Source organism: Alexandromys fortis, unplaced genomic scaffold, assembly GCF_014885135.2.
Source record: "Alexandromys fortis isolate MF-2015 unplaced genomic scaffold, M_Fortis_MF-2015_v1.1 scaffold_75, whole genome shotgun sequence".
NCBI lineage: Eukaryota > Metazoa > Chordata > Mammalia > Rodentia > Cricetidae > Alexandromys > Alexandromys fortis.
In genome coordinates, this window is record NW_026067956.1 from 3024134 (window position 1) to 3050298 (window position 26165).

Genomic DNA, 26165 nt, shown 5'->3' on the forward strand with positions numbered 1-26165 from the left:
CCTCCCCATGGTACTTTGTCATCTAAAGGATGATGGGGGTGTCTAGAAAATTTGAAAGAAGCCCCTACTGCTTTCCATTTACTCAGAGGAATATTTTCTCTACTCCTCACTCCAAAGGGAAGCCCACAAGGAATGTGAACATATTTAGACAGTAAACAACACCGCTCCAAGAAGCAATAAACTCTCAAATGAACCCAAAACCAACAAATTGCATCCTTGGCTAATAGGAATATTTTTTGTCCCTCTGTGAAAAACAGATCAAAGCAGGTTGGCCTCAGGAATTCAGGGTGCAGCTTCCAGGGTCTGTCTCTGGCCCTGCATGCCCACCCCTTCATCTTTCATGCTCCTATGAGCACCCCGGGGTCACGAAGCAAGAATCCACAGGTGCCCCGTCTTCTGCAAAAGTCAACAGCAAGCATATGCTGCTAGGCCTTAACAGCATTCCCAATGGAAGAGAGTGTTCTGAGCCGTCTCAATGTCAACTGGAGAGGCTCCCAATTAATCAAAGGCCCAACCTCCCGAGCTGCTACCACCCTGAGCTCTAGTGCTTTATTTCAGCCCATGAGAAATTTCAGGCTCCAGTGGAGAGATGTCTTGCAGGATTCAGCAAAGCAAGTCAGGCCAGCTTCTGCTTTCCTGTTGGCTGGAGAGATGCCACTGTCTCTGAAAAGCAGCTGGCCTTGACTGGGGGCTCCCTGGAGTCAGACGGCCCTGCCAGTGATTAGGGAAGCAGCTAAAGCTTAGGGGAGGCTTTGTTTCAGATCTGGGTCTGCTAAGAAGCTGCTATGATGGAGGAACCTAGTGGTTTTCCGAGGGCGGCATGGGGAAATGTCCCACTTCCTTTCCCAGGTTTTTCATGGTTCCTGATGGGGACCTCTGTGGGCAGTAAAAGGATCCAGCTGCTGTGCCACTCAGCATCTTCCGTCTTTGCTCACTAGTTCCATCTGGAAGGCCTAACCACCCTGACTTCTGGGCAGTCTCTTAACATCCTTTGCCAAAGCCTTCGCTCTAAGTGTGGTCAGTCATGTGTCCCCTCCTGGCAGCTCTTAAACACCTCAAATTATCGAACGGCACTTCCCATGCTGAGCCCCAGTACTTACAACTATGACCCCCAGACTGAGAGCCCTTCCCAAAGTTGCTCACCTCACCTGGGGGACCTACCACCTAGTGTCAACTCCCACCCCAGGAAAAGAGGCCGCTTGCTTGCTGAGTGAGTGGTGGTCCCCAACCTGTAGACAACTGTGGTGCATAGGGAGAGGGTTTCTTAGAGAAGTCAGTACAGGCAAACTCTGAGAATCCCCTGCCTGTCCAGGAATAAGAGCAGGAGAGTCTGATCCTGGTGGGAAAAGGGTAGGAACACCCTACTGTGGTCTCAGATCCTTGCGGGTAACAAGGGGCCGACTGACTCAGGCCACATGCATCCACTGAGAAATAGGATTTACCCTTTGCCCAAAAGGAAGACAGATGTGCAAAGGGGAAACAGGCAGAGATGGAAGGAGAAACATCACGTAGGGCACAGGCAAAGTCAGACAGAAAGATGGAGAGAGGTTACAAGCATGGCCCACTTTCCGTGTGGGCCTCTCGTGGGGCAGCCAGCCACTCACCAGTTCCTTTCTGACCCAGGTTATAGCCTCATCGATACTCCGGAAGCCTTCCAGCTTGCCTGTGGTCAGAGGTCCGTCACCCTGGCTGGCACTCCTGGGAGGTGGGAGCAGCTCTCTGGATTCCCTCAGAGGGACTGACGGCACTCCATCTCCACAGGCTTCCTGTTCCAAGCCTGCCTCTTGTGGGGCAGCTGACTTTGGGAAAGGCCATGTCTGCTCCTCTAGCCTGGCCTGCCATTCCAGGTAGGAGGGTCTTCGGGTCTCTAGCCTCAGTTTCTCGGTGAGGGCCTTGAGGCTGAGTAGGTGGTCATCGGGAGGTGCGGCTGCTCCTGCCAGCCTGTCTTTCTCACCCACTTCTTCCACCTGGATCCGTGGCACAGACATTCTCTAGTCTGCCCTGGTTGCCAGGCATGGGAGGCAGTGGAGGTCACTCCAGAGCCTTGCTGGGTAGCAAGGTCAAGTCCTGCTAGGGAAGGACCTCATACAGTGGTGGCCATGGCTCCTGAAGGCATTGCGGGGATGGGAGTGAGTCCCGAGGCTTGGCAGCAGCTGGAGCCAAGGGAGGCTGTGAAGTGTGCCTCTCCGAGCAGGTGTGGCTCAGGGTCTATGATTTGTCCCATAATCCCATGGGGGCCATGCTTCACAGAAGGCAGGATCAGACAGGCATCAGCAGGAATGTCTGGGGCGGCCTCCTCCGAGATCTAGTTATGCTTGCCGGAAGTGTGCAGGTCGGAGGTGATGGGAATGCACTTTGGGGCGGGGGGGGGGGCGTGAGCCTGCAGGAAGGAAAAGAATCATATCAGCCCTGGTCTCACCCCCACAAGATGGGAAACTGAGGTCCAGGGACAGGGTTTCTACTTGCCAGTTCTTTGGCAAGAAATGAGGCAATTTCACAGACTTCATGCAAAGCAATTGAGAGAACCTGGCGGAGCTTTACTGTTTGTAAAACCATTCTACCTCTCTGAGGTCATGGAAGTCCCTGCAGGGAGTTTAGAGGCTTGATTTTAACACCCAACACACAGGGGAAGAACCCCAGTCTCCAAGAAGCCAAGTGACTCACCAAGATAGATCCCTCAGCAAGACATAGGGGGACAAGGCCAGCTGGTCCGACTCTCACGACAGGTCTCTCTGGGCAGGTCCTTAGAGCCAGCTGACGGGCCAAGTGGGGTTCTGCACAGACTCAGGACAGGTGTCTACTGGCCTTGAGCCACCCCCACCCACCCAGCCCCACCTTCTATCCACACACAGCTTCCGGCTCCAACATAAACACCTGACCTCACCTCTTTAGAGGAAGCTAATAAACCGGCAACCTGGGCAAGGAAAGAAGCTGGCGGCCAGAGCTGGGCTGTGAATCTGAAGGAGACTCATGACTCACTCTTTTGGAAAAAGAGTTTCTCACGTTTACCTGGAATGCCCACAGGGCAGCACCACCTTGCAAGGGATCCAACTGTGCTCTGAGCTGACCACCTCTAGTGACTCTTAGCCTATCACACCAAAGGAGGAGTAGCTGAGTGAGAAACAGACCTGAGTCTCCCGTCTCGTGTCTAAGGAGATCTGGACAAGGGCAGATCGGAGGACAAAGCGCATAACTTGAACTTGGGTTTGAAATATCTCTGCTGAGCTCTGAACACGAATGAATCAAGGTGGGACCGCATCCAAGTGAAGGTTCAGAGGAATAGCTATAGGCTCTGCCTCTTGGGGCACATGCTGTCCTTGTGTGGGAAAGGAGGGGAGAAAGAGATGCTTATTGACTTTGTGTGTCTTTGGAAGCCCCTGATTTCACGGTGACACAAATCAGTCATGCAGCCTTTGCATGGGCAGGATCCCCACCCTCCTAATCCCCGATGATGATCTGCTTTCTATTTCCATACATTTTCTTCCTGAGCATGCTCCATCATTACACCGTATAAGCTCAGCCTTCTTGCGGTTAGTGTAGCACACTTGAGATATGCCTGTGTTTAACAGTATTTCATTCTGCTCCATTTCTTAGTGAATGAATGGAATACAATTTGTCTCTCTACCTGTTGAAATGCATGAAACTGTTTATGCACTTTAGTGATGATGAATAAAACCAGTATAAGAATATATATATATATATATATATATATATATATATATATACCCACTCAAAGAAAAATTAATTCAGGAATTCGAGTGATACCACCTTATTGCAATAATAGGAACTGGGTAGACAGATAAGGATTTAAGATGGGGGAGGTGTGGGAGCAATCTGGTAGGCTGGGCCATTGAGGGGGCATGGTCCTTCTGATGGACACAGAGATACTCAGGAAGGTGAGAAGAGAGCTTTCTGCTCAGGGCCACTCATACAAGCCTAGGCTGCAGAAGAGCTGACCAGAGCACCAGGGACCGCCCTCCTCAGGCTCTGACCCTCACTGGGGCATCACTAGGGGATGAAAACATTCCACCCCACATATCATCAGGGTAACCCAGTCTCATTTCTTGCCTTCTATGAACAGGTGATGATTCTTGACCCCTCCTAGGGATTCGAAGCCCATTATGTGGGCCATGGGGCTCCCTTGGCAACTGCTCAGCTTCCTAGAATCTTGAAAACCTTTAGAGATGCTGGCCCTAGCTGCAGGCTGTCAGGCTAGCTGAGCCTCAGTCTGGCTTTCTGTAAAAAGGGTTAGTTGGAACTACCCATCTCCTCCCATATGCCCTCTCCAGATTCTCACGGTCACCTTCTTCAGATCTCTCCACATAGGAAAACTTGGGAGTGGCTTCCAGGGGCCCTCCCAGGCGCCTGCTGTCTGCTTTTGGTGCTGAGGTGCCATTGATTCTGAGTACACCTGGGGCCAGCTGAACCCTAGAAAGCTTCCTTCCCCAGACAAGGGAGCTCTCCTTACACCCAGCAGAGCTTTTTGGAGAAAGTCCCGTTTAGACAGGCTGGTGAGCAGCACCCTCCGCACCGAGCCCTGAGAGGGACAATACTGGGAGGGGGGAGCTTTCTACTCCTACATGCTTCTCTGCAGTGGTGGGGGGCACTCTGCAGGGTCTCCTCCTGAGTCTCACTGTGTGGTCCTGTTTTAATTACTGTTTCTGCATAGACTCAGAGAAGGCCTGAACAAGAGCTCAGTGAGACGACAGCCCCGGGGTGCTGCCTTCATGGTGTCTGGGAAGTGCTGGCTATCCTCTGGCTGCCTCCAGCCTTGGTCTCATCCAGGAAGCCAACAGTAGGACAGGAACTACAACATGGAGAACCCAGAGATGGGAAAGGCGAGGTGCTTTCATGAGCTGGCTATAGGCAGCTGCCAGCTGGGACCTGGGCACATGGTCAGTTTCTTTCTACCCAGTTCAGAGCAGGAAAACGGTTGTCAGGTCTGTGCTCTGGACCCATGGTTTCAAGACCACCCCAAGCCTCTCCATCCTCTTCTGAGATGTTGGTACAGCCAGAACTTGCATAATCTGCAGGCTGGGCTCAGTGCAAAATGCAAACACTGGGCTCTTGGTTTTAAAAAGAACGAGAAAAGAGCTCCTAAGCCTTTCAGGATGATGGCTGCCGAGTAGTAATGAAGGGACAGTCTCTGTTAAATGTACAGGTCACTGAGGGGATCTGAGGTCAAGCAAGGTAATGGCTGTTAGCACTGTACCTAAAATACAAGAATCCTGGACGAAACTAGAAAGGCCACCAAGGGGATGGAACATATGGCTGATCCCACATTCACGGTCCCATCACCCCACCGCCACACCGGGCTGTCATCTGTGGGCCCTCCCTGGACCTTTTGGGTGACCTGAATGATCTCTGCTCCCCCCCACCTTGTCTTGGAAACCAAATAACCCCGGCATCTGAAGAGGCCCAGAGGGTTTCTTCCCTCCTCTAGAACTGGGTGTAGGAGTTGGCCTGGGATGTTACCCACACAGGCCTGGGGAGGTGCCAGGAGAAAGTTCCACCATCAACTGCCCACTTAGTGAGCACTTAGCTAACGTCATTCTGAGCTGGTGGCAAGGTGTTGAATGGGTGTTTGCAACAGGTGCCATCCCCGAGGCAGCTTCTTGGGTGGGCAGAATGGCAGCAGGGCCCTTCTGTCTTTCCTGATATAGTGGGGTATTCTGGAGCCTGGGCTCAGGAAGAGCCCTCTGACATGCTGGGCAGCAGGTGTCTCACCTAACCTAGATTCTCCTAGAGCGGTTAAGTATATAGCGAAGCAGAAAGCCAAAGGGCATCCTCAGACTTGGGACCAGGGGACCAGGAGAAAGAAGACAATCCCAGAATCCCACCAGGCTCAGGGATGCCCCCCACATGGCAGATGCCCCAGGAATAGCAAGGACAAGCCTTGCAGGTGTTGCCAGCCTTCCTGAAGAAAGGATGTGTGGGCCAAGGGGCCAACTCTGCATACATGACTGCTGTTCAAACATGTTCCCTGGTTTCCAGGATAGCACAGGATGCTTCGCCAGCTGTGAGCTAATTCCTAGGCTGCTGGAGGAGGAGGTGGGTGGGTACAGTTGCATCCGTCAGCCAACACCTTGTCTCATTATGAGCTAATTTGTTCATCTGGAAAGTCTTCAAGCCCACTTCCCCAGTGGGCTCTTGGGCAGAGGAAGGCCAGGGGTGTGTTGACCAATACTCCCCTCTTTCCACTGGAACACACCATATCCTCTCTGGGAGATACAATCTAACACCCCCTCCCACCTCTCCTGCCCCCTTAAGTCTCATGACTTTGTACAGCTGTTTCTTCCTACCTCCCTTCCCTACCTCCGTTCTCAGAGATTTAGGCCTTCCGGAAGATTGCTTTAATCTTTGCTGGCTGAGTGGTGTGTTCTGGTGATGTCAGTACACAGGAAAACAATGATGTCACCACAAGATTAGCTAACACTAGAAGCAAGCAGAGCAGGAGTATTCTAACAGGCCTGTCCTGACACAGGAACGCAGGACAGTAATTTAGTATCATAAAAGCCTGGGATTGTCCCCCATCATACAGATGGGGAGAGTGAAGGCCCAGATAGGTGTGGCCACTGCCTAAGGTCACAGAGCTAGTCAGTGGTGGAGCTGGGACTCAAGTCTTCCATGTCTGTATCTAGGCTGGCTATCTCTTAATGTCTGGACTTCCCTCTGGACTTCTTGTCCTTCTTAGACCAACACATTTATACCAGGCTCTTCTTTTTTTGCAAGACTTATTTGTATTTTATGTGTATGGGTGCTTTGTCTGCACATACGTCTGGGCACCACCGAGGAGTGTGTGGTGCCTGAGGAGGCCAGAAGAGGTTGTTGCATCTCCAGGAAGTGGAGCTACAGACAGCCGTTAGCAACCATACAGGGCTGGGAGTTGAACCTGGATCCTCTGGAAGAGCAGCCAGTGTTCTTATCTGCTGAGCCACCTCTCCAGCTCCTGCCAGGACCTCACGATGCTCTCCTCTACCACCCTGTGACGCTCACAACGTGAACTGGTACTTTGGTCCTGAATCCAGAACCTAATTAGCACAGGGCTGCCTGCCCTCTGTAATCAACCCTGTCTCTGTGGCCTGTGCTTGCTCACATGTGTGCCCGCTGAATGGACTCAGAGAAGCAGAGGTGCGGCTCCTGGGCCTACTGTGGACATCTATCTGTCCTCAGGAGATGCCACACCTACACCTTCCCTGCTCTGACTGCCTGAATGAGAAATTGTCTGTATACCTGTGTGCCCGACCACAGGTGTGCAGCCTCCCCAACCCTTCCCCAGGCAAATCAGGAGCAGAGTCAGCTTGGGCCATGTCCTGAGACTTTGAACTGACACAGTTAGGACTTCCTTGGTGCTCAGTATGGTATGGGGTCATTTCCACGTGGCACCTTCCGCCTTCTGCTCTCCAGAAAGACCATTCTACTTTGTTCTGAGGAGCCCAACCCCTAGGGCACTGACATTCCCTCTCACCTCAGGGGTAGCAGTCACATGACTTTAACTGAACTAATCAGAGCACTCCTTCCTCCAACCTGGCCTTACTGCCAGCAGTCTGGAGTTACTAGGGGCCTCTTGCTGTCACAGGGAAAGCATTTACTAGGGTATAACCCCAAGCACACACAACAGTTTGAGGCTCCCAATTAGACCTTGTTGGGAGCCCGGCTGTCGTGGGACACTGTTCTCGGGGTATGACAAGACTGTTGCCATCTTGAACTCTTAGCAACTGATATCACCCACTAAAGACCTACACAAGACCAGGCTCATTCACATCCCATCATGGAAGGAGGGAGCTCATGAGGCCCCACCTTTCCTAAGGCATATACGAGGTTAACAGTCGCTAAGGGGAAACGGACATTTTCTTCAGTGGTGTGAAAGACGCCCATGTTCCTACAGACATTTGTTCAGTTACCCAGGACCTACAACCTAGCTAGGCTTTGATGATGCAGCCCTTCAGATTCTCCTCTGAGACCTAAGCTACTTCCAGCTAGATTTTCAACTGTTATAACTGGCTAGCAGAAGCACGTATTACAGAAGGAAAGAAAACAATATGGCGAATGCTTACTGGTATTCGGCGTTCATTTGTTTCTATCCCACAACGGAGCTCCTCCTTTGCTGTCTGCAGGGAGCTCCCACGTTGTTTAGAACCAGAATCAGGCCGGACACCCTTGGTGTTCATTCTCTGGGACCACAGGACCAGCCCCAAGTCCCCTTCTTCTGCTAAGGACCTGATGACTAGATTTGAGCATGTGACTCGAGCTTGACCAATCAGAGGCTCAGGCCTGGGCTCTGAATTTGGAGTGTGTGAGGCCCATGAGAAGAAGAGCCAATGAGAATTCCCATGTGGCCACCTAGGTGCCAGTCCCAAGACAGTTGTGAGCTACAGAGGCCACCTAGCCAATGGTCTCTCCTAAATAACCAGGGGGCTGGTTCTGACTTCTGTTTCTGCCCTGTATCTGCGTGCTTCTTCCTTGGCCTTCACCTCCTCTCACTTCCACAACTGCCCAATATCCCTACAACCACGCTGCTTTCTGTGTGCCTACACTCAGGAGCCCTGGCTAGAGTGCGGGCCACACAGCTCATTTGCATGGGCAACAAATATAACCGAGAGCCAAGCAGTGCCATGAAATGCCACGACACTTCAACACTCTCTTCACCCACATTTCTCTGTCCCTCAGAGACACACGGTTGAGAACTAACAGGAGGAGCTGTCACCTTCTTCTTAGTAAATTGTTTACCAAGTCCGTCTGCATTCAGAGTTGTTTCCTAATTTACAGTCAACCACAAGCAGCACTTGGTGAGGACAGGGTGACAGTTTGCCATGTGTGACTTTTCACACTTCTGCTGCTCCTTCTAACAGAATTGCCACCCAGGGGGTCATTGTGAGGAAGAGGAGGACATGCTCTGGGCCTTCCTTAATGGACAGCAGCAGGATGTCCAAACTGGGGCAAACATTTGTATGTCTGGTCAGCCTGGACAGCTGTTCGGCGATGTGCCTCTCTAGGTGACCTCAGCAAGGTGACAATCCCCTACTGCTACAGTTTACCTCCTATAGCTGGTCGCCATGGATCTGAGCTTCCTGCAGCTCCACACTGGCAGGCTAGTCTCACTATTAACTCCTGATGTCGCCTGGAGACGTTTCCTGCTGCCTGAAAGAGGTATAATAACCCTAGGGCTTTGGGTTGATTTTACAGGTGGGAAACAACAACAAGAAACCTGTGTCACAAAACCCCAGCCCAGGAACGCTGGCAAGGGGCTGGATGGCCACCCAGGAAAAAGAGGCACATTATTTAGAACATAGGACCAGATAGGTGCCCCAAGCTCAGAACAAGCAGAACATCAAAGAGAACAGTTCTCAGAGGGCTTTAACACATTTGAGTCTCAATTGTTCTGATTCTACAAGGTCCCCCAAGGCTGAAGAGGTTGGTTCTTGGGAACAGGGTCCTACTGGGGAAAGCTGGGAGTTCTCTATCTCCTGCCAACTACCACTGATGCCTTCCCTCCCCTGCCACTCCTCAGCCACTGATGTCTGCCATACTCTGACACTCCTTACCCACTGATGCCTACCACACCCAACACTCTTCCGCTTAGGCCGAAGACCAGTGCCCCCTTCCTTCGTGCCCTTGGATGTTCCTCTGGGACCCCATTAGTTGTGACCCCTTATCTTGCACAGTACATTTTGGATCCCACCCTAGCAACCATGCTTCTAGGTACTATTTATTAACATTGCCAAACTTCTAATACCTACCAAGCCAGTGCCTGAAGAAAGAGCATTTCATGAGCATAGTGTGACCATCCCATTATTTGGGGAAACTGAGGCGCAGAGATGAGAGAGAACTGGTAGGGCAAAGGTGGATACTAGGTAGTTGTGACGAGGACAATGCCGGCAAGGAGACAAGGCTGAGCTTGGAGCTAAGGGCTAGGCTCTCTCCCTTGTTATATAGCTCAACAAGACGGGGCTCACATATCATTTGTCAAACGACTGTCCTGGAGATAGCTAGTTCTGTCCCAGCTCTGTGCTATCCAGTGATGCTGCCCCCACCTGGAGGACCACCTTGACTGTGACTACAGGCTACCTGTATATAACAAAGAAGGTCAGTCAGGTCTTCTAGACTACACAGTTGGCTAAGTGAGTTGGGGACTGAGTGACCAGCTTAAGGTGTAGGCTACCTTGGTGACAGCCCACAGCCTTCCTCCACATTTCTTGGGGCTGCTGTGCTGTTTTCTAGAACATACTATCTGGACAGGGCTGGCTATTTCCTTTCTGAGTCCCACCCACATAGAAAACTTTTCATCAGCAGGTGTTACTTAGGCATGTTAAAGAAGCTTCTGGAATGAAGAACTGGCTACCCCACGGATCAAGCTCCCTTGGAATCTAACTTTGCTTAGCAAGGCAGGTATAGGGAATGTCTTCATTGAGTCTGGCTTTCATACCCCAACATTGTCTCGCTGCCCAATACTCTACTGCTGGAGCCCAGCCAGGCTTGGCTAGTGGGCAGAGGCTCACACTGTGTACAAGGAAGTCGGTGCTCCTCTGCTGAGTGTGCCCGCGCGTCACCAAGCGGCAAACTCCATCAGAAAGTGTGTGACCTGATTAGGGACATTGTCTTTGGTCTCCTAATCAACGTTAGGGAAGGCAGCCCCTACAGCCCCTGCCCCCCCCCCCCGCTTCTACCAATAGGCTGTGCTCTGAGGGGGTCTCCAACATAGAGTGAAGGACAAAGTGAACTGAGTTGACAGCCTGCACACACCTTCTCATCTCTTGTCAGGTCTGGGCTCCTTCTCTGAAGATGAAGCTGTCATAGTCACGGGTGCATGAAATGACGAGGGACAAGGTATTCAGTGGGCTCTGCCACTTTCTCAGGTGTTGGAAGAGTCATAGGTCAGGGCTTCCTGGCCCAGGCAGGCTTATCTGTCCAGGTTTAATCATAAACCTGATGCTAATCTTACATGGGGGTGGGGCACTCCTACCCAGCTCACCCAACCTGGAAGGTGTGGTCTGTAAATATGACCACCCAAGCTTGGCAGATGTGCCTCAGCCCTGCCGACCTGGGGATGAAAGGAGGAGACACAGTCCCCCTCACCCCCACCCCCGCCCCTGGTGTTGACAACACCAGCTGGGCACTGACTGCCCAGAGCCCTTCTCCTCCTCCTTGGGGTTGCCATGGTGACAGAAGCAGGAGGGACACCCGCTGATCTGGCCCTCTGCCAGTCATCTTTCCCCTTCCTAGGCCCATTTTTATTCCAGCTTCTAGTTAGTATTGTTGGGAGCACCTGAAACGGGGTGTCCCTGGCCACAGAGGCAGGGAGGGGGTTAACTGTGCTGGGATGTGTGTGTGTGTGTGAGTAGGAGGTGGTTGTTTTACTGACTGTGGAATGCTGTGTGTGTGTGTGTGTGTGTGTGTGTGTGTGTGTGTGTGTGAGCGCACAAATATCTTGTTTGGTGTGTAGTGGGATGGTTGTCTTGTTCTCTCTCTCTCTCTCTCTCTCTCTCTCTCTGTGTGTGTGTGTGTGTGTGTGTGTGTGTGTGAATCATGTTGCCTTATACTCTCTGTGTATGCCTGAGTGAGTGTGTGTAGTACGACAGTTGATGGTTGTCTTGTTGGATGTGTGTCCATGTGAGTGAGCAAGCTGTCTACCCAGGGCAACTACGAAGCCATCTGGGTGCTGCCTGGATAGTTCCGTCCTGCAATGGAGCACCATGCTAACCCAGTCCTTCCTTCCAAAGAGGCTGGAGTCTGTCTCTGGTCTGGGGTCTTCCTCTGCAAACAGGCATGGCTGTGGGGACATGGTTCTGCCACACCAATCATGCCACCCTGGACAAGCCACATGGCTCTTGGAACTTGTATGGTGTGGGGACCGACTTCTGCCTATGTGTAGGGGACTGACCAAGAGGCAGTCCTGATGCTAGGCCTGAGTCCTCCAGTGTGTGGAGGGGCAGGGACAAGAAGATGGCAGGAGGTCCAATAGAAGCCCTGGGGGAGGTGAGGCTCTGGTGACAGCTGGGCACATCCCGCCCCGCCTTTCCTGAGGGAGGTGGAAATAAGATCTAGTTGAGGCAGGTTCAGCCTGGGGATAAGGAGAAAGGCATCAGCCCCAAGCCCACAGCCTAGACATGGCCCAAGAGCTGTCACCGAGCTCTCAGTAAGCACAGTGTGTCACTGGCCTCTGGTTCCTTCTGGCACGGTTCCTCAGGTTATAGTAACCAGTGGGCTGGCAACCACATTTTGGAGCCACGGGCAACAGAACCCACTTACCTGTGTTCTCGCAGGGACCTTCACCCAGAAAGGCTTGGTTTGCAGTGTCCAGTGCTAACAGTTGCCCCTCCACTCAGGATCCAATGCTTCTCTCTGCATACCTGAAATACAATCGTTCATAAACATTTTCAAACCACGCTGCTGTTGATAACATTTTTCGGTGGCCTGGGCTAGAGAAACCTTCTCCAGAGTTAGACCCCCATAGGAACCCCAAATTGGAGATGTCATAAGACTGGCGCCTAGGGTCACATGGCTCCATTAGAGGGGCTGACTAGACCTGGACTTGAACCTTTAGACTCTAAGCAGAGTCCTGCCTCCATTGTCTAAGAAATGCGAAGCCTTTTTTTTTCTTTTTGTCACACTGAGACACTATGAGGGAAGAATCTATAAAAGTACTTATAAAGATCTTTGCAAATGCAAAGCGCCAGGTCAGTGCTGAATAATTGATAGGCCTGGCTCCACGGGCCTCCTGCAAGACGCCTGAGTTTGCTTTCATTTTGCTCAGTGAAAAAAGTTGCCGAGAAAACTGCCAAGAAAGACGTGTGCTTCCCTATGTGTCTGGGAGAGGCCATGGCTCCCAGGATCCACACAGCTAATTGACATCATCCCTGAAAGGAGGGCAGAAAGCATGGGGCAGCTGCAAGGAGGAGAGGGGGGTCTATGAGGAGACCCGGACTCCTCATTATGGCCCCTCCGTAGCCCTGGGCTAGGGCTTCTCTGGCAAGCGTGGAGGAAGATTCCTGAGAGGCAGAGCAATGGGGTGGAATGGAGCCCTGAGAAATGAAGAGAAGGAAAAGGGTCCTCCCTAGAAGGAGGACCTCTGATAAGTCAGTCTCTTACTGTCCCAGTCATGGGCCCCACGTGACCACAGTGGCTCCAAGGAATCCAACACACAGAGTAGCCTCTGAAGCAATCTGTATAAAAGCAGAAGGCAGTTGGGGTGTGTATCCTAGCTACAGGAGCAGCATACACTTCCCAGGAAGCTCAGGTACCACTTCACAATTAAAGACATAGTGGCCCTCTAGAAAACGTCCTAAGTGGCATTTCCCCAGGACCCTAGACAAGGCAGTTAGGCCTATTCAAATCCATGATAACAGGCTCCAACTTCAAATAAGCAAAACCAACGGTCTGGTTCAAGTGGGAATCTGTTCTATTTGTTTTCTATGTCATTCTGCAAGTTCCCAAGGCCCAACCACTTTGCAAGGATTTCTTAAGCGGATTCCTGGTGCACAGTTGTGTCTACTTGAGTACCATACCTCCTCCACACCCTATCTGGGTAGGCTGACTGCTCAGGGATTGGAGGGTCTTAGGATCTGGTCTGGTTTGGTTGAGTTTGGATGGAACACAGTGGAGGGTGCAGTGGGGTTATAGCTGATCTAAGTTAGGTTGGGCAATGTCCAGGATGGCCTGCAGCTGCCCGCAGGAGCATGCTGTGCTCACACTGGGGTGTGGAGAGAGTCTCTGTTCTAAGTGACTTAAGGCAGAAGAGAAAGTTGATTGTGTGACCCTGCCCCTTATTATGTCATCAGAAGCTGCACCTGATGGCCACATAAGGAGGGAATCTGGTGCTTCAGAGGGATCTCAGATAGTGGGGGATGGGGCAGGTGGAGATGGTGGAGATTGGCCAACTACCGCTGTTATGGCGGATGATTGACACCTCAGACTTTCGGGTCATAAAACCGGATCATAGGAGAATCAACCTGTGGTCTGGGGGATCAAAGGAGAGAAAGCGTGTGTGTAATACTAGTGACAACTCAAACTGGACTGCCACCCTGTGCCCTCGACTGGGCCTTGGCCTGTCCCCTGGGAACACAGCTTCCCAAACACTAACACTCAGCAGAGTGTCTGCATGTTCTAAGATGGGCAGAGCACCAATTGGATGCCACCCTTTTCTCCATGCAAACGGCATTTACTCCTCAGCAGCCTGGACTGGGGTCTTTGCTCCTTTACAAGAACTCCCCCACACAATGCTCATCTTGATCCTAAAAGGCTTTGAAGATGAAGAGAGGTAGGTGTTCTGGGTGCTTCTGCCAGGCTAGCTGCCCCCAAGTGCATTCAAAGGGAGACTCCCTCCTCCTAGGGCTCACTGAGCGGGAAATCCCCACCCCTTCCAGAGGCAGCAGTGCAGGTGTGCTGTTGTGCTCGCTGGCAGCAGGAACACCCAGCAACCGGCACAGCAAACATGTTCTTTCTCTGATCTTTTCTGCGGACTAAGGTATCCCAGAGGGGTGGGATGATGAATGAATTGGAGGGACAGATGGACTTGCAAGGTGAACGCTTCTAGAGAGTGCTCCAAGGAGGGGTGGCCAGGGTGCCAAGAGGCAGATGGCTGGGATATCAGGAAACCTCCAGGACAGGCTCCCAGGATGTGCTGGAGCTCTTTGGAAGTATGTACATCCAAAGATGCCTACATGTGGGCAGAACTTGCTGTCAGGCTCGCTTTAACTCAAACTGGATGACAAAACAGGCTTGCAGCCACCTTCTGCCATGTTTCCAGCAGCTGCTACCAACCAATCAAGAAAACAGATGAGGAGACAGCACAGCCTCGCCTGAGCCCGGAGCATCTGCCTTTCCGGCTACTTGGTTGGTCAGGCTCTTGACTGCCTTGTGTCCCCAGGGTTCGGCACCTGTATAAGCTTAAGGGAACATGCATTTGATGCCACTGCTGACTTGGTAGATAAGGGAAAGCCAGGCTCCCAGGTGGTCTCCTGGACATGCAGGTCCTCATCAAAACTTCCTCAAAGTTTCTACGACCACCTTCCTTCCAGCTGCCATTGGTCTGTCCCCAGGCACTGCTCAGAGGCTCTACTGACTTCTTGGAATGAGGAAATACAGGGGCCAGCCTTTAAGAATTGGGACAGTGGCCACTGCATAGACCGAAGCATGAACTCACGCAAGTCTTGCCCTTCAACCTGGAAAATGAGATCTGACCCAGGATTGCCCTCCAGGTCCCACGTAGCATACCCTGTAAGGGGGTGCTGGGGATCCACCACCAACCCGCTCCCACATTTGATCAGGGTATCCTGAAAAGAATTCGTAGCCCCAGTGAGGAAGGAGGGCTCGGTCTCCCACTCTGAGGTGAGAAACAGAAGCCTGTCCCATTGGGTGGTAACTCTGGAAATGCGTCCATGAAGGCAGTTACCATATGCCAGGGGCGACTTCGAGAGGCTGAGGTGTGATGAGGACCTGATGCAGGGGAGCTTTGAGAACAGGGCCCTCTTCCTCATGCCGATGGGACTCAGGGCTGCTATCCACAGAGCTGCCCCCTAGGTGATATGACATGGTAATATGATAGAGAGGAGTGTAGTGCTTGGGAAGACTGGTGGGGACAGGATAGGAAAGGTGGGGATAGAGTAATACAACCTCTGACCCCTGGTGTCCCCCTCCCTCTCCTTTCCTTTGCTCTCTACTCAAGAGAGAAGTGGTAGCTGTTACTAGGGAAAGAATTGGTCCTTAAGGGGCAGGAATTCTGGCCCAGGTCCTCAGATCCTGTTAACCCAGCTTTTATGGAGCTCAGAGGTTACAGGTTACTAATTGGCAAGGCTCATCTGCCCCTTCCTGCTAAACTCTAGCCCACTGACTGTCCTTGTTTCCTAGGAGCTCAGCCAGTCTCATCCTTCTAGGTCTCTTTCATAAGGGATCTGTCTTCTTCACTGACTCAACGTACATTTGGGTATGAGATTCCAGCTTTTTTGTTCTCCTTCCTCCTCAGAGATGTAGCTCAAACTTGCTAGGTAGCCAAGGATGATCTCGAACTTTTGATCGTCTTGCCTCCAACTCCCAGGTGCTGGGATTACAGGCATGGGCTACTAAGCCCAGTTTATTCAGTGCTGGGTAACAAAGTCAGGTCTTTATGCACAGGCAGGGGACTTTCTCAGGCCATGAGACAAGCACCCCGTGACTGTGATTTCATGTGGGTGTGAATTATTTCTTCCTGTCTCTGGGCCAGGGTGGATTCCCTGGCCTCCTGAAGCAACCTTCTCCTGCAAGCATTTCTGGAGCGCAGGGAGTTAGGCACAGGGATGTCTCTGCAACTTCCAAAGCCACACAAGCTGCTCCAAGTTCCTTTGCTTCTCAGACTCCAAACAGAGACTCACAAAGGGTAATTGTAAGGTTCAAGTGACCAAGGATGCAAAGGGATCTCAGCAGTGAGGTCAGTAGGAAAGAGGCACTGTCACTTTGTCGCTTGAAGTAGAGTGAGCATGTTGCTTTGCTCTTGAAAACCACTCTGGCAGGATCCCCCATCCCAAGGATGAGGACAGGCTAGCAGGTACCTTGGTTACCTTGGCTTGGCCAGGACTTTGACCAGTGAATCCCAAGCCTGGTAAGAGAGGAGAGAGGAGGAGAGAGAAGAGAGGAAGAAGGAGAGAGAATGATGGGGAGGGGCAAGAAGAGAGGAGGGAAGGAGAGAGAAGAGAACCTTGGGTGTGGAAGGAAACCGGCTGTGGGGGCTGCATCTCCTGAGCATCCCCTGCAAGAACCTGTTCTCACCCAGGATTCTCCAGGAATGATTGTCCAATGGTGGGAGGGATGGCGGTAGACAGAACCTGCTGTGAGTGTAAAACAGACGCTGGGCCAGCCTAGAGACAATCCATTTTCCAGATGTTCCCAGGGTTTATCTCAACAGAACTGATGCAGACAGAAGCCATCTGAGAGAAAGCTGCCCCCTCCCTCCCATCATAGCCCCTCGTTCTTTCTGGCCATCCAGGTGCTCAGCTTTATGGCTGACCTGCTCCTTCCCTGAGCAGCATTTGGGTGTGCAGTCCCCTCTGGTTTCCCTGCCTTCACTCTTGGGGCACCACAGAGCCAAGTAGCCTGGGTCACTTCAGAGTTGGGGATTGAACCCTTGAGGCCAAAACTCTCATCTTCCTTAGAAGTGTAGGTATGGGGGTCACCAGCTCAGATAAGTAGACCTGGACCTGAGTCCCAAGAGGTTCCTCCCTCTCAGGTTATAGACTCGCAAATCCCCACCGGGAATCATAGCCCTACAAGGGTCAACAGAGAACTAGAACCCGAGGCATGGAGTCCACGTTGACTCCTCCCACGCCTTCAAAACAGGCCTGAGACCCCAGGAGCAAATGGGAAGGGACCACACTGTCTGATGGCGGTGTCTCCACTACAGGGTTATGGGATCCAGAGCCCCCCACTGCCCGCCCTGAAGACCTGGGCGCCCGAGCGCCTGGCCAACCCGCACCACCGCAAACCCACCTCTTGCGCTCCAGCCGCGTCGCCGGAGCTGTCGAGGACCCCGCAGCCAGCCCGCGCCTGCCCTTGGCGCTCTCGGTTTCTGGCTCCCGCCTCCCGAGCTCACAAACACTGCGAATTCTCCTCACGGTTCTTTTTTGAAGGGACGGTCTTTTGCATTGCGTCAGGGCGGTTGCCTGGCGACCACAGAGCTATTCGACTAGCCTCCCGGCGCCGCCGCCCGCCTCCCATTCAAGCCACGGCAGGTTGGCCTCCAGGCCCCGCTGGTCCGAGCCTGTCCGGGTCCTAAAGACCCCCTATTCTCACTCCCTGTGCAGGGCTGAGCCCAGCCAGGCGCTCTCAGAAAGCCTCAGACGAAATCAAATCCAAACATTGATTTTTTTTTTCTTTCCATCAAGACCAAAGCCAAGAGAGCTGTGTCCCGTCCCATCTCCACTCCCCCCACCCCCCAGACCTCTCCGAGCATGGCAACGTGGCTTTGCCACTGTCAGCAGTTCGCTGCTGGAGTGGGCAGGGAAAACCGGCTGCACTCCACCCACCAAAGGCTTGGTCTTGATCCTAGCAGCAGCCACCAAGTCAGACCAACTGCCACTGGTCCGCGCATGCCACACCATCACAGGACTCTAGCTGGGTGGGCATCTGTGGACAGCTTTGACTTAGCTCTCAAATGGGGAGACTGAGACTCCGGGATGTTAAGGGAAAAGAACTGTGGGTAGTGCCAGTGAGTCCTGATTTGAGCCTGTTGCCCCATTAACCACCTGTGCCTCGTTCTGTCTCTTGAGTCATGTTGATGTGGTTTTAAGGGGATGAAGCTTTCTCTTTCCTACTGGCTACAGAAGTACTTGAGGTGCGACCTTCAATACCCGACATACCCCTCCCCACTCAACACTGTTTGCACTGTGGGTGGACTGTGTTACGAATGTGGACAGCAGCAGTATGAAGATTATCAAGTAGTTGGTTAGCTAGGTGCCGCATCTGCCACCTGACTGCTCCTTGTATGTCGGCTAATGGGATAGCAGAGAGGCCTCAGCAGACTTGTTTGAGCTCAGTGCAGGCTGAGAACCTCATAGAAAGAAGTGGCTCTTCAGTGGTCTGCAGCATATTTTCAGTGTGTGTGTGTGTGTGTGTGTGTGTGTGTGTGTGTGTGCAGAAGACAAAGGGATGCTGCACACAGGGACAAGGAAGACCAAAGCTACCTCCCTGGGGAATAATCCTGGGATTAGAAGCCAAGGGCTTGATTGACCAGGTCACTCGTCATCACAAATCACTTGTGCCATCTGGAATGTCACTAGAGCCCCTCTGCTCGCCTGTCGAAAGCCAGAAACCTGTGTGACTAGTACATGGCCCTGGGTTGGTAGCAGGTCCCTCCTACAACAAACAAGCAGGGCCTGGAAGGGTGTGAGGTAGTAACCCTAACTTTCCAGGCTTCCTTCCAGGGTCACCCTTTTATGTTAGTCATTTGCATCTATATAGTGAGGTAACCAGGAGAAAGTCCACTCTTTACTTTTGGGGTTTTACAACTGAAGCACAAAATACCTTGTCTTCCATCATTTTCCTGGATTGGCTTTCCAACCCACCCAATAAAGCTCTATTAATATCTTGGAAATACCAGACCCTGCTTGCAGCTCTTTAAGACTTTGACCTTGCCAGGCTACCGAGGTGGGTCGTGACACCCTTCTCCTCCCCAGAGGGCTATTAGGATGTCAAGTCTTGGGCCAGAGTCTATCAGCTTCAGTCAGCTGCTCCTGGAAGAGGCTTTTCCCACCAAATGATACAATGACTTTCAAGAGGGGACAGAAGGTGGTTGTCATCAGTGCATTCCTCCTTGTCTCTCAGAGAAGTCCACTCAGCAACAAGGCAGGCCCCCATCCTGTAGGGAGCCCATTCGGCCCACTTAGGGGTCAGCAATCCTAGGCATGGTGCGCACAACTTGTTACTAGGGAGATAATTGATTGAACGTTCACTTTATTGCTGGGGGTCAGAAAATGGGCAGATGCCTTAGGAGCCCAGGTAAGAAGGTGGGTGGGTGTGGGCTAAGGGAGGCTTCAGGGAGTGCTGGGGTGGGAAGGAGAACTGGAGAGAAAGAGAAGGACCTGATTACACACCGAAGTCCAATTTGACTGAGGTCAGAGTATAGGTGTCAGGGGCTGAGCAGTGTGGTGTGTGGCATAGTCCCCAGGATTGTGGGATGAAGAAGGAAGGTCACAGCTTTTGTTTTAGGAAAGTTAGTCGTGGGGTGCACCAGGAAGCCTGTGATCAAAGGAGGAAGGAAGCAAAGGGCATACAAGGTTCTGATGAGGGTGAAGAGAGCACCAGCATCATGTCCCCAGTAGAGAATGCCAATAGGGATAGCAGAGAGGAGGGACTCACCAGGGATTCAGGAGTTAGGAGGACCTGAACCAAGTCTTGGCCCTGCTGGTGTTTGGTGTATGGGAGGCAGTCTCTGAGGTCCTTGGATATGAGGTGACTTTTTGGGTAAATGAAAATGATTTCTTTGATGTTGATTTGTGGGTAACGGGACTCCAGGATACCTGCAGTGGCTCTGCCCTGGGCCAGTTGCAGATCAAGTGGCTGCAGGCTCATGAGGTGTCTCTCACAGTCCCCACCTCCTTTTTGCTCTACCCTCTGGGTAACAGGGCCCCCAGAAGTTCCTGGGGGAAATAGCTGGGGAGATGGCTCAGTCTGTGATGTGCTTGCCTTGTAGAAAGGAGCTCCTGGGTTCAAACCCCAGAACCTGTAAAAATCCATGTTGGCATGTTGGTGACTGCACGCACCACACACACACACACACACACACACACACACACACACACACAATCTTATTTGGCTATTTCCCTACGTGGCCTCTTCTCTGGTCTATTAAGACTCAGATGGAGGCTAGACAGCCAAATTGGGGCGTTCCTTTGCCCAATTTAAGTTCCCAGGGTGGGAAAGGAGAAAAGAGGGAGTTTGCTTCATTTCTCCTACCCCTCTGAGTTCCATATTCACAAGTGAATGGACCCCACAAGATGTGAAATCAAAGCCTGGCCTTTGTGGTTCATATAACTGTATATTTGTCAAGGCAGGAGGGAAGAACAAACCTTATTTCGAAGTTTATTAGTTTGATTTATAATGTTCAAATATTTAGACACATGGCTCGTGGGCCTCCTTCACTGCATTTGCTTTGGGCTTCTCAAATGTCAGGGGTGGGCGTGATTCCAGTCTGTGTTGCTGGTTTGTTTAAGGAACAGATGACACAGCTCCCTGTGCACAAGCCCGGGCTGTCACTATCCTCCCTTCCATCTCCACAGTGGCCTCTTGGAGCTTGTTCTTCTCTCCTGTGAACACTTGTAAAAATGGAAATTGAGACAGTGTTTCCAGGTCTGGTACCTGCAACTGCACAGAGGTCTCCCCAGCACATATAGCATTAGAAGGAGATCAGCAGTCACTGCTACCAGTGGTGTTGTTCAGCCTTGGTGGACAGGGGAGAGCCTTCCAGACATTATGCTATGCAGCATAGCATAGTGAATCCTGGAAAGGAACCAAGAGACCAAGAGATCCAGATTCCAGTCTCAACACTGACACTAATTAGGTTAGCCGTTTTTGCATCTTAGAATTATTGATTTCTGTCCTGGCCTCCTCTGACCCCTGTTCTGTGATACTCCACACCCACTGCCTAGGTTCTATCACCTTGGCAGGGGCAGGAGGTGATGCTGAAAACCCACACAGCAGGATGCTTCTGATGGACAGTGCCAACCTGGACCAACAAGAGACCAAGGAGGTCTTATGAAAAGAAACAGTGTGATGAGACCTACATGAACACCTGATTTGAGACACTACCAAGCAAGGCAAGAGGTTGGAGTGGGAAAGCCTGCGTATAGAAGTTACTATCTTCATCTAGGTGACCAAATCCCAACAGAAGTTCAGGGAGGAAGGATTTATCTGGACTCATGGTTCAGAGAATTACAGTCCACCATGGTGGAAAGGCATAGTGCCTAGAGTTGGCCAGTCAGCTTGTGATAACAAGATCTTACAGCAGTAACTTCTTGAGTAGTGGGGACAAGGAAGTCAAGAGCTTAGACCTGAAATGGAGCTGGGTTATTGTCAGGGGCCATGTAAGGGGACCAACAGGCAGCATTGGAACTCATGAAACAAGGCTGGGTGATTGGCAAAGTCACATCTGAGTGAGCCTTGGAGAGGCAATGCCACGAGGACTATGTGTCCTGAAGATCTCCTGTTGTTATTGAGCATAGCTCTGATTGGTGCCTCCACGGTCACCACATCTCTCATAATCTATGGGCTGTATGGAAACTCTCAAGTGTTTCTATCCCCTCACTGGGCGGTGTTACTGGTACTTATAACAGTGATTGACTTTTTCAGGCATTGCTGCTGGAGCAGATTAGTGATTCAATCCCCATCCTTAGAAAGAATTTAGGCATGTAGAATTGGTAGTACAGTTAGGTTAAGCTGTTTTTGCTAATGGCTTTGAGGTAGAAAATTTGGGGGAACAATTTAAAGTTAAGAAAGGCACATATAGTTAGTGAGGGACTTGTTGAGGTCAAGAAACATAAACAATAACAGCTTGGTTGTTGATGGCCGATGTACTTTCTTGCTAGAATGGGGTTGGCGATCTTGAATGATGATTAGGGCTGGAGAGATGGCTCAGCAGTTAAGAGCACTGGCTGTTCTTCCAGAGGACCTGAGTTCAAGTCCCAGCAACCACATGTTGGCTCACAACCATCTGTAATGAGATCTGGTGTCCTCTTCTGGCCTTTAGGCACACATACAAGCAGAACACTGTATACATAATAAATAAATAAAACCTTAAAAAAAGAGCGATAATTCATTCCTTGTACCCATTTCTGCCCTCAGCTTCCTGATATAAAAAACTGGTGATGAGTGGTTATGCACCCCGAGGATTTAAAGTAGAGTTGACTGGTTTTCATATATAAAAGTTTAGATTTGTTTCTAAATTAAAAGAATTGTTAAAATTCTTTTAAGATTTCTTATAAGATTACCTTTTGAGATAAATAATAAAGTAATCGATCCTTTCTTTAACCACAAAATGCAGCCTGCAAGCAAAAGAACTGGCTGAGAAAAATATCCTGCTTGCTTACACTCTGTTAATCTATAACAAGTTGCTTGGGTGTGAATGTATATGGGTTCTTGGGACAGCTTGTTTTTCATCTGTAATATGTAAAATGTTTAATTGTGTAAGAAAGATTTTGCTGGAGAAAAAGCAGACATGAGAGAAGAAAAACACCGGGAAAGATGTAGAAGGAGAGTTAGAAGGATGACATCAAGAGAGAGACAGATGGGAAAAATCAGGATAGAAGAACAAAACAGAAAAAGACAGAGTAGAACAAACAACAGGAAGACTAATAAAACGAAGAGCTAAGCTTTGGCCCTCACATAAGTCCTTGTGTGTGTGTGTGTCTGTCCAGTAGTTTACTTGAGCTGCGTCTCCTCTTCAATTTCTCTGACCTGCTGAAGGTTTGCCATTCATCAGTACCCTAGGTGAGAGTCTGACATGTTGGAGATTGTGTGTTTGTGTGTGTATGTGTGTGTTTCTTTTTCACCGGCCCCAGAGCGTTAAGTTTATTCCCCCTCGCTGGCCCCAGAGAATTAAGATTTACTCCCTCAGATACAAAAGTCAAGTAGTGTGATTAGTTTGCCAACTCTGTGAATCCCCCTCAATCCCTGAGCTACTGAAGGTTGGTCCACACAGCAGCAATAGGTTATTATTCTCAAAGCCTGTTCATAGTGGCCAGGCTTCAAAAGCCACCCAAATAGCCAACCTCCCCAAACAGCGCCACCAGCTGGGGATCAAGTGTTTAAGCACATGGTCCCAGGCTGGACAATTATTCATGTTCAAACCCAAACATGGCTCATTCAGTGCCCTGCTTTAAACTCACGGTCAGACGACCAAACACAAACAGGAAGGTAGGAATCTAGAGCCTACAGCAGAACACTGCCTCTGCGCAAGCCAGGCCGGGGTGACTTCTAAGCTCCTCTGCCTTCCTCACACAGAGCCAGCGGCTGATCAGGGCTGGCAGATAGATACAGGCCCGAAGAGTTGATTTCATCAGCCAAACCCCAATGACAGATTTGAGGTGGGTGAGGGGAGAAATTGTTGCCTAATAAGATGGATCAAACTAATCATTCTATCCCCAAGGGAATCTAGACATCAGCAGGGGATTCAGAGCTGGGTGGAGACCAGACAGTAAGAGATGTGGAGTGTTTTTTCATGTCATGTAGAGCAGGAGGGAGTTGGGGAAGGATTCTGTGCATCTTCATCTTTAACCCTGAGTTTTTTGGGGAGGGTGCCTGGTGGTTCCTGTTCTGCCTCTGTATCTGCCTCTCACAAATGGGATGCTTTGGACAAACCTGTCAGGATTTAAACCTCAATTACCACACCCAAACACCAAGGTAGCCTGTCTCCTGTTAATCGTGGTTGTAAGGATTAGAATCAATGGTTATAAATGCCTGGCATATTGGTTGACTGGACACAGGCACACACTAATATTGTTCCTTATCTCGTCTGCCATAGAGGCCACCTGAGAAGGGGTGTGTTTTTTTTTTTCCAGTCTAGGTTAATATCTAACAAGCAAATACTCCCTTAGCTGGGCAGAGTGGAGACTGTCTTAGCTGCCTTCCTTGTCCAGGCCTGAGGCTGGCCTGTTGGGATCCAACAGCAGAAAGATAGAACAGTATAGAATGAGGTGCCAACAGAGATGCCACAGTTTTGGGGTGTAGAGCATGGACCTCTTCCTGGCTAAGAGTGCAGCAGATAATTTCTCAAGGGTCAGCTGCCATTTCCCTGTCTCCCAGGAAGGAGCCTGCCTTTGTTTCTACTTCACAGAGAACTGAAGTCCTAAACGTGAGATCAAGGGAGCCAGACACACAGGGATGGGCTTGCTTATCATACTGGAGACTACAGAGAAACTGAGAAGCGCAGAGAGGAGTCACTTTAGCTGGACCATCAAGAGACACCCCCAGCTAATGTTCCGGTTCAGCACACAGTCAGCCTTCCTTGCAGATGGTCCTTCTGGAAGGGGTCGGAGAAAGTGAGGCAGAGGAGGAAAGAAAGGGGAAAGGGATAAAGAAGACCCCCTTCTTCAGCATCTGCCCTGTAAGATCGTATTATTCTCCCCCATCCTGACCTCAGTTTCCCTAGCCACTTCTGTGAAAATTTCTACACCCTTTAAAATTATAGTCATAGTATGGAAGAGGTTGAATTGTCTTCGAAGCTTTCTTTCAATGAGCGAAAAAGCAACACAAAAGAGCAGCATGGTGGTGGTACTTCAGTGTGCTGTTAAACAGTCCTCTCGGTTCTTACTCTGCCCAACGAGCCTTCCCATGTCGAGTACTCAGGTCTATGAGCGCTCAGAGTCTGAAAATTCAGACTAGGCCAAACGACAAACATAAAAACAAAAAACAGACAGAGGCTGAGATTAAAATACATGTCTGAGACTGGAGAGGTGGCTGAGCCACTGAGATTGTGTACAGCTCTCACAGAGGACTTGTTTTGAGTTCCCTCCATTGATGGAGGGAGTTTACAACCTCTGGAGACTCTGATGGCCTATTTTGGCCTCTGTAGCTATCTGACTCTTGTGCGCAACACCCCCCCCCCAATACACACACACACACAACTTAAAAAATAAGAATTTTAAAAACTCTTGTTTTGAACCTCCTTCTCCAAAAGGCTTCTTGCCCTCATCTGTCCATCCTACTCACGACCAGACATGCTCACATTAATGTATCCATAGCCAGCTGTCTGACTGGACTGGACTTCACAAATCTGATCAGGTGTTCCTGGTTTTTTTTGTTTGTTTGTTTGTTTGCAGATACTAGAATACATGCATTCACTGTTCCAACACACACACACGCACACACGAGTGCACACACACACACACACACACACACACGATTGCTGCCCCTGGAGGGCCTATATTCCTTGTCACCCAGGACAAGCTGATAATGTGGACATATCCCTATGTCATTCCTCTGTCATCTCTGTCATCTGCCTTCCTGGGATATTTCAAGTTCTGTGAGTTTGGCAATGGTGGGCATTCATTTGTGTTCTGGAATGTTCCTGGGGCCCAGCACAGGGTTAGAATGTGAAAGATGTGGTGTGTGTACCGGTGCATGAACGGTATGCATTCTTATCACCTCTGTCTATTTTCCTCCATTAAAGAGGCATGGTGGGCTTTCTGCTTCTCTCTATTCCAGAGACATCCTCATCTTTTTTTTCTTTTCTTTTTTTTCTTTTTTGAAACAGGGTTTCTCTGTGGTTTTGGAGCCTGTCCTGGAACTAGCTCTTATAGACCAGGCTGGTCTCGAACTCACAGAGATCCACCTGCCTCTGCCTCCCAGACATCCTCATCTTTGTATGAAGTACCAGCCTCATGCCTGAGACACAATGGTGAAGGTCAGAATGAACAGGTTCGCTTGTATTGCACACCTGGTTACCAGGGCTTCCTTTAACTCTGGGAAAGTGGACGTTGGACATTACCCCTTCATTGCCCTCCACTACATGGTCTACACTCTACCCATGGTAAGTTCAACAACACAGTCAAGGCTGAACATCATCCCTGCATCCACTGGTACTTGTCATCAATGGGAAGGCCATCCCCCTCTTCCAGGAGTGAGATTCTGCCAACATCAAATGGGATGATGCTGGTGCCGATTATGTTGTAGAATCTGGTATCTTCACTACTATGGAGAAGGCT

General features: G+C 50.6%; 1 protein-coding gene across 3 annotated transcripts in view; it reads right to left on the reverse strand.

Annotated features, from left to right (window-relative positions):
* The window catches only part of Fam167a (family with sequence similarity 167 member A), a 32481-nt gene extending 14572 nt beyond the window's left edge, over window positions 1-17909 (reverse strand). Inside the window, exons 1-3 of one of the 3 annotated variants that reach the window (XM_050152322.1) lie at window positions 17458-17909; window positions 12250-12350; window positions 1605-2380 (exon numbers count right to left, since the gene is read on the reverse strand). In XM_050152322.1, coding sequence (XP_050008279.1) covers window positions 1605-1988 — 384 coding nt within the window. In that variant the 5' untranslated portion in view covers window positions 1989-2380; window positions 12250-12350; window positions 17458-17909. The remainder of the gene's footprint in view (window positions 1-1604; window positions 2381-12249; window positions 12351-17457) is intronic. The other 2 variants (XM_050152321.1, XM_050152324.1) reach the window with 2 other exon arrangements.
* Window positions 17910-26165: the final 8256 nt, after the last annotated feature.